Here is a 17,762-nt window from a genome sequence, read left to right as displayed (position 1 = left end):
CCCATTCTGAGGATTGTCTTTTGGTCTTGTTTATGGTTTCCTTTGCTGTGCAAAATCTTTGAAGTTTCATTAGGTCCCATTTTTTTTTTTTTGTTTTTATTTCCATTTCTCTAGGAGGTGGGTCAAAAAGGATCTTGCTGTGATTTATGTCATAGAGTGTTCTGCCTATGTTTTCCTCTAAGAGTTTGATAGTTTCTGGCCTTACATTTAGGTCTTTAATCCATTTTGAGCTTATTTTTCTGTATGGTGTTAGGGAGTGATCTAATCTCATACTTTTACATGTACCTGTCCAGTTTTCCCAGCACTACTTATTGAAGAGGCTGGCCTTTCTCCACTGTACATTCCTGCCACCTTTATCAAAGATAAGGTGACCATATGTGCGTGGGTTTATCTCTGGGCTTTCTATCCTGTTCCACTGATCTATCTTTCTGTTTTTGTGCCAGTACCATACTGTCTTGATTACTGTAGCTTAGTAGTATAGTCTGAAGTCAGGGATCCTGATTTCTCCAGCTCCGTTTTTCGTTCTGAAGATTGCTTTGGCTATTCGGGGTCTTTTTTGTTTCCATACAAATTGTGAAATGTTTTGTTCTAGTTCTGTGAAAAATGCCAGTAGTAGTTTGATAAGGGATTGCATTGAATATAAGGTTGCTTTGGGTAGTAGAGTCATTTTCCCAATGTTGATTCTTCCAATCCAAGAACATGTTATATCTCTCCATCTATTTGTATCATCTTTGATTTCTTTCATCTTTGTCTTATAATTTTCTGCATACAGGTCTATTGTCTCCTTAGGTAGGTTTATTCTTAGATATTTTATTCTTTATGTTGCAATGGTAAATGGGAGTGTTTTCTTGATTTCACTTTCAGATTTTTCATCATTAGTGTATAGGAATGCCAGAGATTTCTGTGTATTAATTTTGTTTCCTGCTACTTTACCAAATTCATTCATTACCTCTAGTAGTTTTCTGGTAGCATCTTTAGGATTCTCTAAGTACAGTATCATGTCATCTGCCAGCAGTGACAGATTTACTTTTTCTTTTCCGGTTTGGATTCCTTTTATTTCCTTTTCTTCTCTGATTGCTGTGGCTCAAGCTTCCAAAACTATGTTGAATAAGCGTGGTGAGAGTATGCAACCTTGTCTTGTTCCTGATCTTAGTGGAAATGCTTTCATTTTTTCACCATTGAGGATGATGTTGGCTGTGGGCTTGTCATATATGGCCTTTATTATGTTGAGGAAAGTTCCCTCTATGCCTACTGTCTGCAGGGTTTTTATCGTAAATGGGTGTTGAATTTTGTCAAAAGATTTCTCTGCATCTATTGAGCTGATCCTATGATTTTTCTCCTTCAATTTGTTAATATGGTTTATCACATTGATAGATTTGCATATATTGAAGAATCCTTGCATTCCTGGAATAAACCCCACTTGATCATGGTGTATGATCCTTTTAATGTGCTGTTGGATTCTGTTTGCTAGTATTTTGTTGAGAATTTTTGCATCTATGCTCATCAGTGATATTGGCCTGTAGTTTTCTTTCTTTGTGACATCCTTGTCTGGTTTTGGTATCAAGGTGATGGTGGCCTCGTAGAAGGAATTTGGGAGTGTTCCTCCCTCTGCTATATGTTGGAAGAGTTTGAGAAGGATAGGTGTTAGCTCTTCTCTAAATGTTTGATAGAATTAGCCTGTGAAGCCATGTGGTCCTGGGCTTTTGTTTGTTGGAAGATTTTTAATCACAGTTTCAATTTCAGTGCTTGTGATTGGTCTGTTCATGTTTTCTATTTCTTCCTGATTCAGTCTTGGCAGGTTGTGCATTTCTAAGAATTTGTCCATTTCTTCCAGGTTGTCCATTTTATTGGCATAGAGTTGCTTGTAGTAATCTCTCATGATCTTTTTTATTTCTGCAGTGTCAGTTGTTACTTCTCCTTTTTCATTTCTAGTTCTATTGATTTGAGTCTTCTCCCTTTTTTTCTTGATGAGTCTGGCTAATGATATATCTATTTTGTTTATCTTCTCAAAGAACCAGCTTTTAGTTTTATTGATCTTTGCTATTGTTTCCTTCATTTCTTTTTCATTTATTTCTTATCTGATTTTTATGATTTCTTTCCTTCTGCTAACTTTGGGGTTTTTTTGTTCTTCTTTCTGTAATTGCTTTAGGTGCAAGGTTAGGTTGTTTATTCGAGATGTTTCCTGCTTCTTAAGGTCGGCTTGTATTGCCATAAACTTCCCTTTTAGGACTGCTTTTGGTGCATCCCATAGGTTTTGGGTCGTTGTGTCTCCATTGTCATTTGTTTCTAGGTATTTTTTGATTTCCTCTTTGATTTCTTCAGTGATCACTTCATTATTAAGTAGTGTATTGTTTAGCCTCCATGTGTTTGTATTTTTTACAGATCGTTTCTTGTAATTGATATCTAGTCTCATAGCCTTGTGGTCGGAAGTGATACTTGATACAATTTCAGTTTTCTTAAATTTACCAAGGCTTGATTTGTGACCCAAGATATGATCTATCCTGGAGAATGTTCCATGTGCACTTGGGAACACTCTGTTTTGGGATGGAATGTCCTATAAATATCATTTAAGTCCATCTTGTTTAATGTATAATTTCAAGCTTGTGTTTCCTTATTTATTTTTCATTTTGGATGATCTGTCCATTGGTGAAATTGGGGTGTTATAGTCCCCTACTATGAATGTGTTACTGTTGATTTCCCCTTTTATGACTGTTAGTATTTGCCTTATGTATTGAGGTGCTCCTGTGTTGGGTGCATAAATATTTACAATTGTTATATCTTCTTGGATCGATCCCTTGATCATTATGTAGTGTCCTTCTTTGTCTCTTCTAATAGTCTTTATTTTAAAGTCTGTTTCGTCTGATATGAGAATTGCTACTCCAGCTTTGTTTTGGTTTCCATTTGCATGGAATATCTTTTTCCATCCCCTTACTTTCAATCTGTATGTGTCTCTAGGTCTGAAGTGGGTCTCTTGTAGACAGCCTATATATGGGTCTTGTTTTTGTATCCATTCAGCCAGTCTTTGTCTTTTGGTGGGAGCATTTAGTCCATTTATATTTAAGGTAATTATCGATATGTATGTTCCTATTCCCATTTTCTAAATTGTTTTGGGTTCGTTATTATAGGTCTTTTCCTTCTCTTGTGTTTCTTGTCTAGAGAAGTTCCTTTAGCATTTGTTGTAAAGCTGGTTTGGTGGTGCTGAACTCTCTCAGCTTTCATTTGTCCATAAAGAGTTTAATTTCTCCATCAAATCTGAATGAGATCCTTGCTGGGTAGAGTAATCTTGGTTGCAGGTTTTTCTCCTTCATCACTTTCAGTATGTCCTGCCACTCCCTTCTTGTTTGCAGAGTTTCTACTCAGAGATCAGCTGCTAACCTTATGGGGATTCCCTTGTGTATTATTTGTTGTTTTTCCCTTGCTGCTTTTACTATGCTTTCTTTGTATTTAATTTTTGACAGTTTGATTAATATGTGTCTTGGCGTATTTCTCCTTGTATTTATCCTGTATGGGACTCTGTGTGCTTCCTGGACTTGATTAACTATTTCCTTTCCCATATTAGGGAAGTTTTCAACTATAATCTCTTCAAGTATTTTCTCAGTCCCTTTCTTTTTCTCTTCTTCTTCTGGAACCCCTATAATTCGAATGTTGTTGTGTTTAATGTTGTCCCAGTGGTCTCTGAGACTGTCCTCAGTTCTTTTCATTCTTTTTTCTTTATTCTGCTCTGCAGTATATATTTCTACTATTTTATCTTCCAGGTCACTTATCCGTTCTTCTGCCTCAGTTATTCTGCTATTGATCCCATCTAGAGTCTTTTTCATTTCATTTATTGTGTTGTTCATCATTGTTTGTTTCATCTTTATTTCTTCTAGGTCCTTGTTAAATGTTTCTTGCATTTTGTCTATTCTATTTCTAAGATTTTGGTTCATCTTTACTATCATTATTCTGCATTCTTTTTCAGGTAGACTGCCTATTTCCTCTTCATTTGTTAGGTTTGGTGGGTTTTTATCTTGCTCCTTCATCTGCTGTGTGTTTTTCTGTCTTCTCATTTTGCTTATCTTACTGTGTTTGGGGTCTCCTTTTTGCAGGCTGCAGGTTCGTAGTTCCCGTTGTTTTTCATATCTGTCCCCAGTGGCTAAGGTTGGTTCAGTGGGTTGTGTAGGCTTCCTGGTGGAGGGTACTAGTGCCTGTGTTCTGGTGGATGAGGTTGGATCTTGTCTCTCTAGTGGGCAGGTCCACGTCTGGTGGTGTGTTTTGAGGTGTCTGTGGACTTATTATGATTTTAGGCAGCCTCTCTGCTAATGGGTGGGGTTGTGTTCCTGTTCTGCTAGTTGTTTGGCATAGGTTGTTCAGCAGTATAGCTTTCCGGTCATTGAGTGAAGCTGGTTGCTGGTGTTGAGATGGAGATCTCTGGCAGATTTTCACCGTTTGATATTATGTGGAGCTGGGAGTCTCTTGTTGACCAGTGTCCTGAAGTTGGCTCTCCCACCTCAGAGGCACAGCTCTGACTCCTGGCTGCAGCACCAAGAGCCTGTCATCTACACAGCTCCTCAGTTTGGGATGATTCGTTGTCTATTCATGTATTCTGCAGATGCAGGGTATATCAAGTTGATTGTGGAGGTTTAATCTCCTTCTTCTGAGTCTTTTGGGAGGTTTGAGGTCTTCTGCCAGCATTCAGTAGGTGTTCTGTAGGAGTTGCTCCATGTGTAGATGTATTTCTGGTGTATCTGTGGGGAGGAACTTGATCTCTGCATCTTACTCTTCCACCATCTTCCCCTCTTTCTCCCCAACATTCTTTATTTTAGAGTCTATTTTATCTGACATGAGTATTGCTACTCCAGCTTTGTTTTGATTTCCATTTGCATGGAATATCTTTTTCCATCCCCACACTTTCAGTCTGAATGTGTCCCTAGGTCTGAAGTGGGTCTCTTGTAGACAGCATATCTATGGGTCTTGCTTTTGGATCCATTCAGCAAGCCTGTGTCTTTTGCTTGGAACATTTAATCCATTCCTGTTTAAGGTAATTATCGATATGTATGTTCCTATGACCATTTTCTTAATTGTTTTGGGGTTGTTTTCGTAGGTCCTTTTCTTCTCTTGTGTTTTCCACTTAGAGAAGTTCCTTTAGCATTTGTTGTAGAACTGGTTTTGTGGTGCTAATTGTCTTTGCTTTTGCTTGTCTGTAAAGCTTTTGATTCCTCCATCGAATCTGAATGAGATCCCTGCCAGGTAGGGTTGTCTTGGTTGTAGGTTCTTCCCTTTCATCACTTTAAGTATATTATGCCACTCCCTTCTGGCTTGTAGAGTTTGTGCTGAGAAATAAGCTGTTAACCTTTTGGGAGTTCCCTTGTATGTTATTTGTCATTTTTCCCTTGCTGCTTATAATAATTTTTCTTTGTCTTTGATTTTTGCCAGTTTGATTACTATGTGTCTCAGCATGTTTCTCCTTGTGTTTATCCTGTATGGGACTTGCTGTGCCTCTTGAACTTGGGTGGCTTTTTCCTTTCCCATGTTAGGGAAGTTTTCGACTATAATCTCTTCAAATATTTTCTCTGGTCCTTTCTCTCTCTCTTCTTCTTCTGGTACCCCTATAATGCAAATGTTGTTGCATTTAATGTTGTCCCAGAGGTCTGTTAGGCTATCTTCATTTCTTTTCATTCTTTTTTCTTTGTTCTGTTCCACAGCAGTGAATTCCACTGTTCTGTCTTCCAGGTCATTTATCCGTTTTCTGCCTCACTTATTTTATTGATTCCTTCTAGCATAGTTTTCATTTCAGTTATTGTGTTGTTCATCTTTGTGTTTTCTTTAATTCTTATAGGTCTTTGTTAAACATTTCTCTTTTTTTGTTGTTTTTTTGTTTTTTTTTGCGCTACACGGGCCTCTCACTGTTGTAGCCTCTCCCTTTGTGGGGCACAGGCTCCGGACGCACAGGCTCAGCGGACATGGCTCACGGGCCCAGCCACTCCATGGCACTTGTTATCCTCCCGGCCCGGGGCACGAACCCGTGCCCCCGCATCAGCAGGTAGACTCTCACCCACTGTGCCACCAGGGAACCCCTGTTAAACATTTCTTGTGTCTTCTTGATCTTTGCCTCCATTCTTTTCCCAAGGTCCTGGATCATCTTCCCTATCATTATTCTGAATTCTTTTTCTGGAAGGTTGCCTATCTCCATTTCATTTGCTTGTTTTTCTTGGGTTTTATCTTGTTCCTTCATCTGGTACATAGCCCTCTGCCTTTTCATCTTGTGTATCTTTCTGTGAATGTGGGTTTTTTCCCACAGGCTGCAGGATTGTAGTTCTTCTTGCTTCTGCTGTCTCCCTTCTCTGGGTTTTTTTTTTTTTATTATTCTTTTTTTTTAAGAATGATTAGTTATTATTATTTTAAACAAATTTTTGGCTGCACTGAGTGGCATGCAGAGCTTCCCCGACCAGGGATTGAACCGACACCCCTGCCGTGGAAGCATGGAGTCTTAACCAGTGGACCACCAGGGAAGTCCTGTTTTTGTTTATTTAGGTATATCCTGATTTCTCCTTTTTTGAAGGATAGTTCTGCTGGATGTAGAATTCTTGGTTGACAGTGATTTTCTTTAAGCACTTTGAATATGTCATCCTACTGCTTTTTATCCTCCATGGTTTCTGATGATCAGTAAACTGTCAATCTTTTATGTTATGAGTCATTTCTGTTTTGCTGACTTCAAGGTCCTCTCTTTGTCTTTGGTTTTGGTTATGATATGTAGTCTCTGAGTTTATCTGACATATAGTTTGTTGAACTTATTGGATATGTAGATTAATTTTTTATCAAATTTGGAAAAGTTTCAGGTATTATTTCTTAAAATAGTCTTTCCACCCCTTTTTCTCTCTTCTTTTGGGCCTCCCATATGCGTATGTTGGCAAATTTGATCCATCCCACAGGTCCCTTTGGCTCTGCTCATTTTCCTCATTCTTTTTTCTTTCTGTTCGTTAGACTGGATAATCTCAATTGACCCTTCTTGAAGGTCACTAAGTCTTCCTTCTGCCTACTCAAATCTGCTGTTGAAACCCTCTAGTGAAATTTTCATTTCCGTTACTTTTCAACTCGAAAATACCTATTTGATTCATTTTTATGGTTTCTGTCTGTTTATTGGTATTCTTTATTTGGTGAAACATCATTCTCATACTCTCATTTAGTTCTTTAGACATGATCTCCTTTAGCTCTTTGAACATGTTTGAAATAGGTGGTATAAAGTCCTTGTCTAGTAGGTCCAACTTTGTTCAGGTAGTCAGAGAGAGTTTTTATCCATTACTTTTTTCCTGTGTGTGGCTACCCTTTCCTGTTTCTTTGCATATCTTCTAATGTTTTTTGAAAACTGAACATTTAAAATAATGTGGCGACTCTGGAAATCAGATACTCCCTACTTCACTCCCCAGGGTTTGTTTTGTTGCTGCTTGTTGTTATTTGTTTATTTACAGAATTTGTTCAGAAAAGTCACTAAAGTAGAAGTTTCTACTCAGTTAGCTTAGTGGTCAGCTAATGATTGGACAGAGATTTCCTTAAATGCCTGGAACCAGTAAATCTCCCAGTGCTTGACAAGGGGCTCTATGTGCATGTTGGGACATAGCTTTAGCACTCAGGCAGGCAATTTACAACTGTGCCTTAGCCTTCACTTCCTGCTTTGCAGCGCCTCAAAGTCAGCCAGAGGTGAGTGCCTGGTATTTCTCAAGTCTTTCCTGATCATGCACACAGCCCCTATGCATGCATATGGTCTTTTAGATTCCCAGAAATATGTGAGAGCTTTTCTAATCCCCAGTGGATATCTCATTCCTCAACTTTTCCTTTTCAGCTTTTGGGTTGGTCTTTTGTTTGCCACAACTGTTATCCATCACCTTAAGCATCTGTGACATTAAGCGCTTGCCTTTAAATATTTTTGATAAATGCTCCCCAGGGAGCACTAGGCTTTGGAAGAAAGCTCCAGCTCCTTTCTGTTCCCTACATCACTGGCAATGTGGCCTGTTAGTTTTCAAGGCTATCACTGAGCTGGGGAGAAGTGGATGGGTCTAGGGCAAGTTAAAATGCCACAAAGCTCACTGCTTTTACTGAGATTCAGCACTTTTTCTTAAATAAATGCTCTCCAGGTAGCTGTAAACCTTTGGTTAATTTCCAGAGTTCTGAAAAATTTTATTATGACAGTTTTTGCCAGTTTTTTCATTGTTTTAATTCAGAAGTGACGTTTTAGAAGTCCTTAACTTTGCCTTTTTTGTGGATTTCATCCATCATTGCATACTAAATATTAGTTCAGTATGCATCTCTATGAAAATGACTTTTTCTTTCATAACCATAGTTCCATCATTTGACACCTAAGTAAAGTAACATTTACTTCCTAATATCATTTAATACCAAATCCTTATTCAAATTTCCTCCAGTTGTACCAAAAATAGCTTTTATAATTTGCTTATTTAAACCAGGATCTATTCAAGGACTACACATTTCATTTGGTTATTATAATCTCTTAATCTCATTCACTATTTAAAATTTTTTATTATGAGAATTTTCAAACATCCATAAATGTAGGAGAGTACACAAACACCCGTATTCTCAATACTTAGATCCTACAGTTGTAATATTTTTCTGTATTTGCTTCATTATCTGAATCTGTCTGTCTATAGTTTCTACTGAGCTACTTCAAAGTACTTTACAAAGCTACTACAAAGTAACTGAGCTACTTCAAAGTACTTTACAAAGCTACTACAAAGTAATACTTCAGTATCTCCTAAGAATAAGAATGTCCTCCTACATAACCACACTAACTTTGTTATACTTAACAGTTAATAATCCCCTAAGATCTTCTAATAAACCATTCTATGATCAGATTTTCTCAACTGTCCCTACAAAATGTCTTACATAGTTTTTTTCCCCCCTAAATCCAGATCTAATCAAGGAGGTTAATTTTTTTCAGATTAAAACAACTTGCTTATGTATTATACAGGTCAGGAATTTAGAAAGGACACAATGGGGACAACTTGTCTCTACTCCATGATGTCTGGGGCCTCAGCTGGGATAATTTGAAGGCTGGATGGCCAAGAGTTTGAATCATCTGAAGTCTCATTAACTCACATGTCTGGGGCCTGGGCTGGGTGGACTCAAAGACTAGAAGTACCAAGCAGAGTGCCAACATGTGACCTTTCCATGTGACTAACTTCCTCACTGCCTGATGGCCTCAAGGCAATCAGACTTCTTATGTGGTTGCTCAGGGCTCTAAGTGTGAGTGTTGCAGGAAGCAGTGCAGAAACTAAAGTTGCCTTTTCTGACCTAGCCTCAGAAGTCATGCAGTGTCACTTCTGTCACATTCTATAGGCTACAAATGAGCCTGCTTAGGTTCAACGGGAGGGAACATAGACCCCACCTATTAATAGGAAAAATGTCAAAGAATTTGGGGCCATGTTTTAAAGCCACCACACACACAAAACTGTGGAGAACGATATAAAATATACCCAAGAATCCATGACTGAAAATTGTGCGTTAACATTTTTGCTAGATTTGCTTCAGATCATTTTTTAAACAAGTAAAATATCAATATCACCTTTAAAGAAAGGACTTCAACCTCCTGAATTGCCTGTTCTAAAATCTGCATACTGCTTATACAGAAAGTCTCCTTTATAGCAATAACAATAGCTAACCAACCAAGGAATCTTTAAATCTAGGTCAGATACCACCACCACCTCGTTTTTTCCTGTGACATTGACTTTTTTCATTAATTAAAAAGAGTAAAATCCCATATATTCACCAATGAGAATCAACAGTTGTAAAGATTTTGCCATATTTGATTCATCTATAACTTTCTTCTTTTTTAAAAACCTGTCTAAAGCAAATCCCAGATAGTGTCATTCCCTCCCCACCCCACCATGTACTTCAGTATGCATCTCTAAAGTATACATTTTCTCACATAACCACTGTCCTGTCATCATACATAAAAAATTAATAATAATTTGATAATTCCTTGATGTTATCTAATACTAAGTCCATAATCAAATTTCCTTAATTGTCTAACAGAAAAAGGCATTTTCATCGTGGATTTGTTTAAATCAGGATCTGAACAGGGTCCATATGGCATTTGGCTATCACATTTTTTGAATATCTCTTAATCTAGAGAAATCCTTTTTTGTTTGATGCTGTTGATTTATTATAAAAACTAGTATAATTGTCCTTTAGCACATCCCACCTTCTAGATTTGTTTGTTTGCTTCTTTGTGACATTGTGTTTTTAAAGAAACCAGGCCAGTTATCTTATAGGATGACTGTTTGCCCTCAGTGTCATTTAACTTTTTTTTTTAATCTCTGTTTCCTAAAAACTGGAAGTAATATGAACTGCTTACTTGATGTTAGGTCTTGGCAAAACTGCTTCCCAGGTAATGCTGTAGATTTCCTATTGAATTGCATTAGGAGGTGCATGAAGTTGGCCATCTTTCTGTTAGTGACAATAAGGGGTGATCTCCTGATCTCATCATTGTAAGGTTAGTGTTTTTTTCTCAAGACTAGCAAGTCATCTGTGAGATAATACTTTGGTACTGTGTGAATATCCAATTCCCTAGAATCAGTTATTTCATTAGGGCTTACAAACGTGTGATTTTCTAATTTTGTCATTCCTTTTACATTTATTAGCTGGCATTCGTCTGTAAAGAACAGCTTTCCCTCATCATCTGGGGCTGTTTGGTTATCCTGAAATACACTTCCTATGTAAAATGTGGGATGAGTAACTTTTTTGATTCAAGATTGTTAAGGCATTATATAAAAAGGTTATACAAGAAGGTGATCTTCTTTAGGAACTCATAACCTGGTTATTAGATAGATTAACACACATCAGCATTAGGGAATGAGACAGGATAGTATGTGCTATGTATTAAGTGACTTGAAGTTCAGGGGAGGGGAGGGTTCAGTGTGAGCCAAAGAGGTCCTAGACGTTTTGCACAGAAGATTGATTTCAGCTTACTTTTGAATAATGGACAGGTTTTAAAGAGGTGGAAAAAAGGGAAGAGGGTGTGTAGTAATGGCAGTGTAGATGATGAGGATGAAGGCACAGGGAGAGAGGATGAGCTGTACATGTTCTGGAGGTGTAATAAGGAAGCCATTCTGTCTGGAGAAGCTGAGGATATGGGAATGGAAATAAGGTTGGGGAGGTAGGTAGGGAGCAGAACATGGACAACTTTACATGCCAATTCAGGGAAATTAACTTTTATCCTTTAATCAGTGTGTGCTTTGTGTACCTTGGGCATTTGTAAATTAGCTTTTTACCTGATGGGAAGCAAAATCTGGCTTTGTAAAAAGCTAGAAGCAGGAAAACCAATGAGACCACCTTTGGGGGGCTCAGAGGTAGGGAATATGATTGTCATTCAGATAAATGTCTTCATTCTGTTCCCTCTGCAGCCCGTGTGACCCCAACTCTACCAAAGCAGGACCGTCCTGTGCGTGAGGGGACTCGGGTAGCTTCCATTGAGACAGGCTTGGCTGCAGCAGCTGCAAAGTTGGCCCAGCAGGTAAGTGCTGACACTCAGGCAATGGCCCTGCCACTGATTCCAGTTTGATTTGGAGCCTCAAAACTCAGACCTCCAGGCTGACAGGATCTCACCATTGTCTCATTGGGAAGTGGGTAACTTGTGATCTTTATCCATGGCAGTATCCCAACTCCCTCCTATATCCTACATATACCAACTCAGTGACAAGCTACTTCCACAGAGCACACCGTTGAAATGATTTAGGATGAAAGAAAATAGGGGGCCAGAGAAAAGCCCTTGAAAATATCACTTGCCTTTCTGGGTGTGTGAAAACCTCTCAGATGGGAAGGACCAAGTCTGTCCTTGGGTGAGAGCTCTTGTCTTCAGATGAAGCTCCAAGGAGGTGACTCAGTTGAGTACACTCAGTTTCTCAGTCTCTCATCAGTATCAGAATTTGGTTTTTTCGGAGAGAGGCTTTTCTTGTCCTCTGTACCAAATACTTTGCCTGATCTTCACCCCATGCTTCCCAAGAAAACTTCACCCACTAATTTTTGTCCTAGAATCAAGTTAACTTCCTAGCATGTTATAGTTTTCAAAGTTCTTAAATGTGCTTGGCAACCCTGAGAGCAGTTGGAAGTGAATCTTGTGGTTCTCTCCTTATCAGTATCCCCGTAGATCCTCATGCCACATCCTATAGCTTAGAGCATTTATCGAGCATCTGCTTTATGTTAGGTGCTTCCATGTGTCTCATGTAATCTGCTCAATAACCCTTTTCAATAGGTAATATTTTCATCATTTTACAGGTGAAGAAAATGAGGCTCTCTTTAAGTGACTAGTCCAGGATAAAACAGCCAGTAAATGGAGGAGACAAGATTCAAACTCATATCCTCTAACTTCAGATTTCATGTTACTTGCTATTAAAATAAAGTGAAATAGTTAAATGTTTATATAATTCAGTAATTACATCCTATTTAAATAAAATTTAATAGAATGATGTTTTTCATATGATGTTCTGTGGAGTTCCAGAGTTTAGAAATGTTTTGGAGGCTATTGATGGAAGCCAGCAGAGACCAACCAGTACAGGCGGCCATTCTTTGTCCAGAACTTTTCTCTATTATGTATATCCTAGTGCCATGTAAGATGTAATTTGTAAAAAAAGGAAGTTTGACTGCTTTAAATGAACAAATTAATTAAAGGTTTGAAAACTACTCTTAGTGCCTTCTGTGGAGCTCATTTCTGTGGAGTTGATCAGAGATGACCTCAAAGAAGAGATTTGAAATGGGGAAGGGTTTTGCAGGCTAAGCTTTTGGAGGGGAAAGGGAGGCATTCCAGGAGAAGGGGATTCCTTGGTAAGCACACAAGGCCCTCTTGATTTGCCCTCTGGTTACCTCTCCTCCCTGACCTTGTGTCAACCTTTCATGCATGCCCTTTACACCACCCATACTATTGCATTACGGTACTCATTGTTCATTCAATGTATCAGACTGTCTCATGCCTCTGTGCCTTTGCACAGACTGTTCCCTCTGCCCATTGGGAATCATGCCCTCTCAGATGCCTTTACCTAACACCCCTTCACACCATCCACCACCAGTTTATTTCAGTGGCCTTCTGTGCTTCCATAGCATTTTCATGGTACTTACAATCATAAGTGTACTTTTCTTTGTTCCTTATTAAACTGTAAGGGCCTCAAGGGTGAAGACATATCTAATTTGACTTGGTATCCCTACTATGTTAAGCACGTGTTTAGTCATTGTTGGTTGAGTGAATGAATGAATGAATAAAAGAATGAACAGATCTTTTTGGATTGGAGGCTTATTGTTGGGGAATGGAGTAAGATAAATAGAGGTTAAAAAATGAATTCTGGAGCCAGCCTGCCTGAGTTCAAATCTTCTCCCTCCCACTTGAGCAAGTTACTTAATTTCTCTGTGCCTCAGTTTTCTCATAGACTCTGTCTGAGGATTAGATGAGGTAATATATGTAAAAGCTCTGAGAACAGCACTTGCCACACGGTAAGTACTGTAGACACATTAGCTTTTCATCATCATCACTACAGGTTGGCTAGGTATAAGTGGCCAGACGATGGATGACCATAAATGTCAGGCCAGGGAGTCTGAACTTGGGTGGGGACTTGCTGATGGCCTTTTGAGATAAGGTGAAAGTGGCCCTGTCATAAGATAGTCTAGTCTTCTGTGGGGGGGATCTGGATGATGTATATGAAAGGGAGATTGGCAACAAAGGTAGAAAATTTTAAACTATGTGATCTAGGTATGAAGAGATAATTTCTGGATTCAGATGAGAGAAATGGGGGCAGAAATGCAGTCCTTGGTATGGATGGAGTAACAAGCATTTTGGCTGATAAAAGAGACTCTGAAGACAGATGGCTTGGGTCTGAATCGCAGCTTGGCCACTTACTGTTCCTATAACCTTAGGAAAGTGACTTAACCTCTGTGCCAGTTTCTTCTCATAAAAATGGAATTATAATTCTTTTTTTCTCATGCTTCATAGGAGTATTAAATGAGTTAAATTATAGAACAGTGCCTGGCATATATTACTAATATTATTATTCTCGTCCCACAAAAATTCCTAAGGTAGCCACAGCCTGTCAGATCTTCCGAAGGCAGGAGTAGGCCTGTGTTGCCAAGAGAAGGCAAAGAAATGTAATCACTGAATTGGTCTCTGTGGCTGTGTAGCATTTCAGAAGGTGAAGTCATTCACATGCTCTCAGCACCACCTTTCCAGGTTCTCAGGGGTCCAGGTGCCCACTATAAAGGTACCCACTACACAGTGGATAGTATATTCATAGAGCAATGGATGGATGAAATCCAAGATATTGTGAGAAGTGACACAACTCCTTATTCATCCCTCCCATCCAAAACTGAGATTTTAAGATCCAGTGACCTGGAAGACTGTCCTCTATTAAAAGAAAAGACCAGCAAGAAGAAGAGAAACCATTGTAAGAGATGAAGATAGAATAATAGTTTCTCATTTGTTGAGTACCTACTATGTGCTATGTGTTTTATGTCATTATTTAATCTTTCCAGCAGCCCTGAAAACCAGCTATTGTTTTGCCCATTTTACAGATGAGGCAATTGAATTTCAGAAAGGTTAGTAACTTGACCAAGGTCATCCAACTTAGGGAGCACAAGCCTAGATTTGAACCCAAGTTTATCTCATTCCAAAGCTGCTACTCTTTCACTCGCAGATGTCCCATTTTGAGAATTGTGCAGGGTGGGTGTTCACATAGACCTAGTTGAATCCTGAACCCAACAACTGTTCAGCTGTGAGGCTTTGGGCTCATGTTACTTAATATCCCTGTACCTCAGTTTTCTCATCTGTAAACTGAGGGATTTTCCTTCTCATGGCTGTTCTAAGGAGTAAATGGGGTCAAACATATAAAGTGCCTCAGCTGCTGGTGTAAGTTTAGCTATTATTATTAGTCATGTCCATGGTTCACCTCATAAGTGGCAATTCTAGGACCAAAACCCAAGTCTCTGAACTCATTTACCCTTCTGTTGCCACTGTACTGGTTAGTAGCAGTATTGACTTAAGAATGGTTGGTACCAAAGGACCTGAGGTATTGGAAGGCCTGTGTGTTGTGTGTACATATAGCCAGGCTAAGCTTAGAGTAGGGGCAGGTTGTAGAACCACACTGACCACCGTCTAGATTCCTTTCTGGGAAATTTTCTTCTCTTTTCTTCACTCCTAAATTCTCCCCTCCCATTTGGCTTGTGTTTCAGGAGCTACAGAAGGCCCAAAAGAAGAAATATATCAAGAAGAAGCCTTTGTTGAAGGAGGTAGAACAGCCTCGCCCTCAAGAGCCTAATCTCAGCGTGGCAGTACCAGCCCCAACTCTGGCCACTACACCCCAACTTCTCACCTCCTCCTCACCCCTGCCTCCCCCTGAGCCTAAACAAGAGGCCCTCTCAGGAAGTCTTGCTGACCATGAGTATACTGCTCGTCCCAACGCCTTTGGCATGGCCCAGGCAAACCGCAGCACCACACCCATGGCCCCTGGTGTCTTCTTGACCCAGCGGCGCCCTTCAGTTGGCTCCCAGAGCAATCAAACAGGACCAGGTATGACTGCCATATGGTTGTAGAACTGAGAAGGATCTTAGAGTCACTGGCTTCAAACCCTTAAGCATTCTGATAAATGAGAACACCTGGGAGGGACAGTGATGGGCAACCTAAGATACTTGGACTTGACCTCATAGGCCATGAAGAGACATTGACTGGTGTTAAGCAGAGACAAACCCAGATGTGGGTTTGGGAAGATCCTTCCGGTAGGCCAGAGTGGAGGGTGGGTTGAAGGTGGGAAGTCTAGGAAGGAGGCACGTACACAAGTCCAGGCTGCAGTGAAGAGAGGCTAGGGCTCTGGCAGAGGGAATGAAGGAGGGGATAAATTGATCAAATATGGAGGAGGTCACATGGGACACGTGATTGATGTGGTGATGTGGTGATGAGGTGATTTGATGTGGGGAAAGAGGAAGCGGGGAGGGCTCAAGCCCTCCTTTTCCTCACTTTGGCTCTGAAAGCCCAGTCCCTAGAGTACGCAGCTCAAGGGTGATGAGATTGGTGCGGCATTGGGATGATGAGGATGGGGTTTCTAATGAAACAAGGCCCTGGGAGTGGCAACTTCAGGGACACTGAGCTATAATCACTAACCAGGCACTTGTTCAATCCTGGTGGGCAGGATAAGAAGATGGAGAGGCACAATCACCTTGCAGAAGTTAGGAAGGAAAATGATTGGGACCAAAGAAATCAGTGGGGAAAAGTAACCAGACAGAGTAACCAGGGAGTCTGTAGCCACTGCAGGAGGTCATAGGAGGAAGAGCCAAAGCATGTGGTGTTGGATTGGAGTAGTTAAGGAGGGCCTCTTGGCCCAAGATGGTCCTGGAGCCAGGCATAAGGATGGGGAGACTCTGTGGGCAGAGGAACAGAGGAGGGGGGTGGCGCAAGGACAGTTGGTGCTGGAGCTGCTGCTGGCACCCTTGCCATACCCTTTGCTTACCTCTCCCTTCCCCCACAGGAAAGCGTCCCAAAAAGGGCCTGGCTACAGCAAAGCAGAGACTCGGCCGTATCCTGAAAATCCACAGAAATGGCAAACTGCTTCTGTGATCCCCTTTGTGTCCTACCCCTCACCCCTTCACCCCCATTGCCTTCTCCGTTGTCAATTCTCGGGGCACTCCTGGATCCTGCCTGCCCCGGACAAGGTGCTGAGGCGCATTGTCCTGCTTTCTTGGAACTGACCAAAGGCACGGACTCTCCCATGGGCCCCTTCACCTACTCCCTCAACTCCCTTCCCCACTTCCACTGGAGCATCCTGCCTGCCTTTTGCATATCTCTGAGTAGCCAGTAAATGGGAGAGGTTTCCAGCTGACTAGAGCCCTCTTTTCTGCTGCCCCAATCCATTTCCCTTTCACCAGCTTTGTCTGCCCTTTACTGTCATCCCCACTTAAAGCTGGAAAGCAGGACGAGGAGAGGCATGAGGAGAGCCTGGGCCCCTCGGTATTTCCCTGGTCATGAAGTGGGAGGCCCAGTGCTCAATACTTTCTGTGGCTCCATCCCTGTCTCCAGAAGCCTGCCCACCTCTGCCCATTCTCCTGCCTCCTCTTAGCCCAATGGATGTGTCCCACTCAAGACTCGTTCCTGGGAGAAGGCTCTGGCCTCTGCCCCCTCTTGCCAAATGCTTCATGGAAATAAAGAGGAGGGCCCAGAGTCTTCTTACTGCCCCACCGTGGGCCATTTCCAGAGTGGCCTAGAAAGGCCATAGGCTGACTTCATTCATCCTCGGGAGGAAGAGAGATTCCTGTCACTTCTCAAGGTGGGGAGAGGACCAACACCCAAGACTTTGACCGAGACTTTGTAGCCCATTGGAGGAAACTACTTTTGGGTGGCTACAGACGAAGCCACCTCTCCCAGGGTGAGCTCCAGGGATTTGCCTAGAGTTTGAGGTCCTGCAGAACATTATCCACATAGCTTTGGCTGGGCCCCAGGATGCAAAAACCATCTCCCAAACGCCTTGAAAGCATCTGCCACTGAAGCAGATAGCCCTTGCTGTACGGCCTGATCCCTTCACCCGTACCACAGAGCACAGCCTGGACCTTCTGGAGAGGATGTGGCAGGACAGCTCACCCCAGGTTCTCCATCAGGAGCCTCCCTGCTTCTCTCCCCACCTTGAGGTCTTGGTCTGAAGAAGACTTCAGAACTCACATCTTCACTCCTGGACCTTTACACTCCCAGATGTCAGGTGGACGCTCAAGCAGAGTGCTGATGTGGGGGGAGCCCGAGCCTAGGAGCGGAG

General features: G+C 41.1%; 1 protein-coding gene across 2 annotated transcripts in view; it reads left to right on the top strand.

Moving 5' to 3' along the window:
• PHF8 (PHD finger protein 8) overlaps nucleotides 1-16,576 on the top strand; it is a 102,270-nt gene extending 85,694 nt beyond the window's left edge. For both annotated transcript variants that reach the window (XM_065900610.1, XM_065900609.1), the window contains 3 exons: nucleotides 11,394-11,503; nucleotides 15,199-15,535; nucleotides 16,488-16,576. In XM_065900610.1, coding sequence (XP_065756682.1) covers nucleotides 11,394-11,503; nucleotides 15,199-15,535; nucleotides 16,488-16,576 — 536 coding nt within the window. The remainder of the gene's footprint in view (nucleotides 1-11,393; nucleotides 11,504-15,198; nucleotides 15,536-16,487) is intronic.
• The last annotated feature ends 1,186 nt before the right edge of the window (nucleotides 16,577-17,762 follow it).

The sequence above is a fragment of the Phocoena phocoena genome, chromosome X (assembly GCF_963924675.1).
Source record: "Phocoena phocoena chromosome X, mPhoPho1.1, whole genome shotgun sequence".
NCBI lineage: Eukaryota > Metazoa > Chordata > Mammalia > Artiodactyla > Phocoenidae > Phocoena > Phocoena phocoena.
The sequence above is the reverse complement of the archived record's forward strand: the minus strand, read 5'-3'. Positions and strand labels throughout refer to the sequence as shown.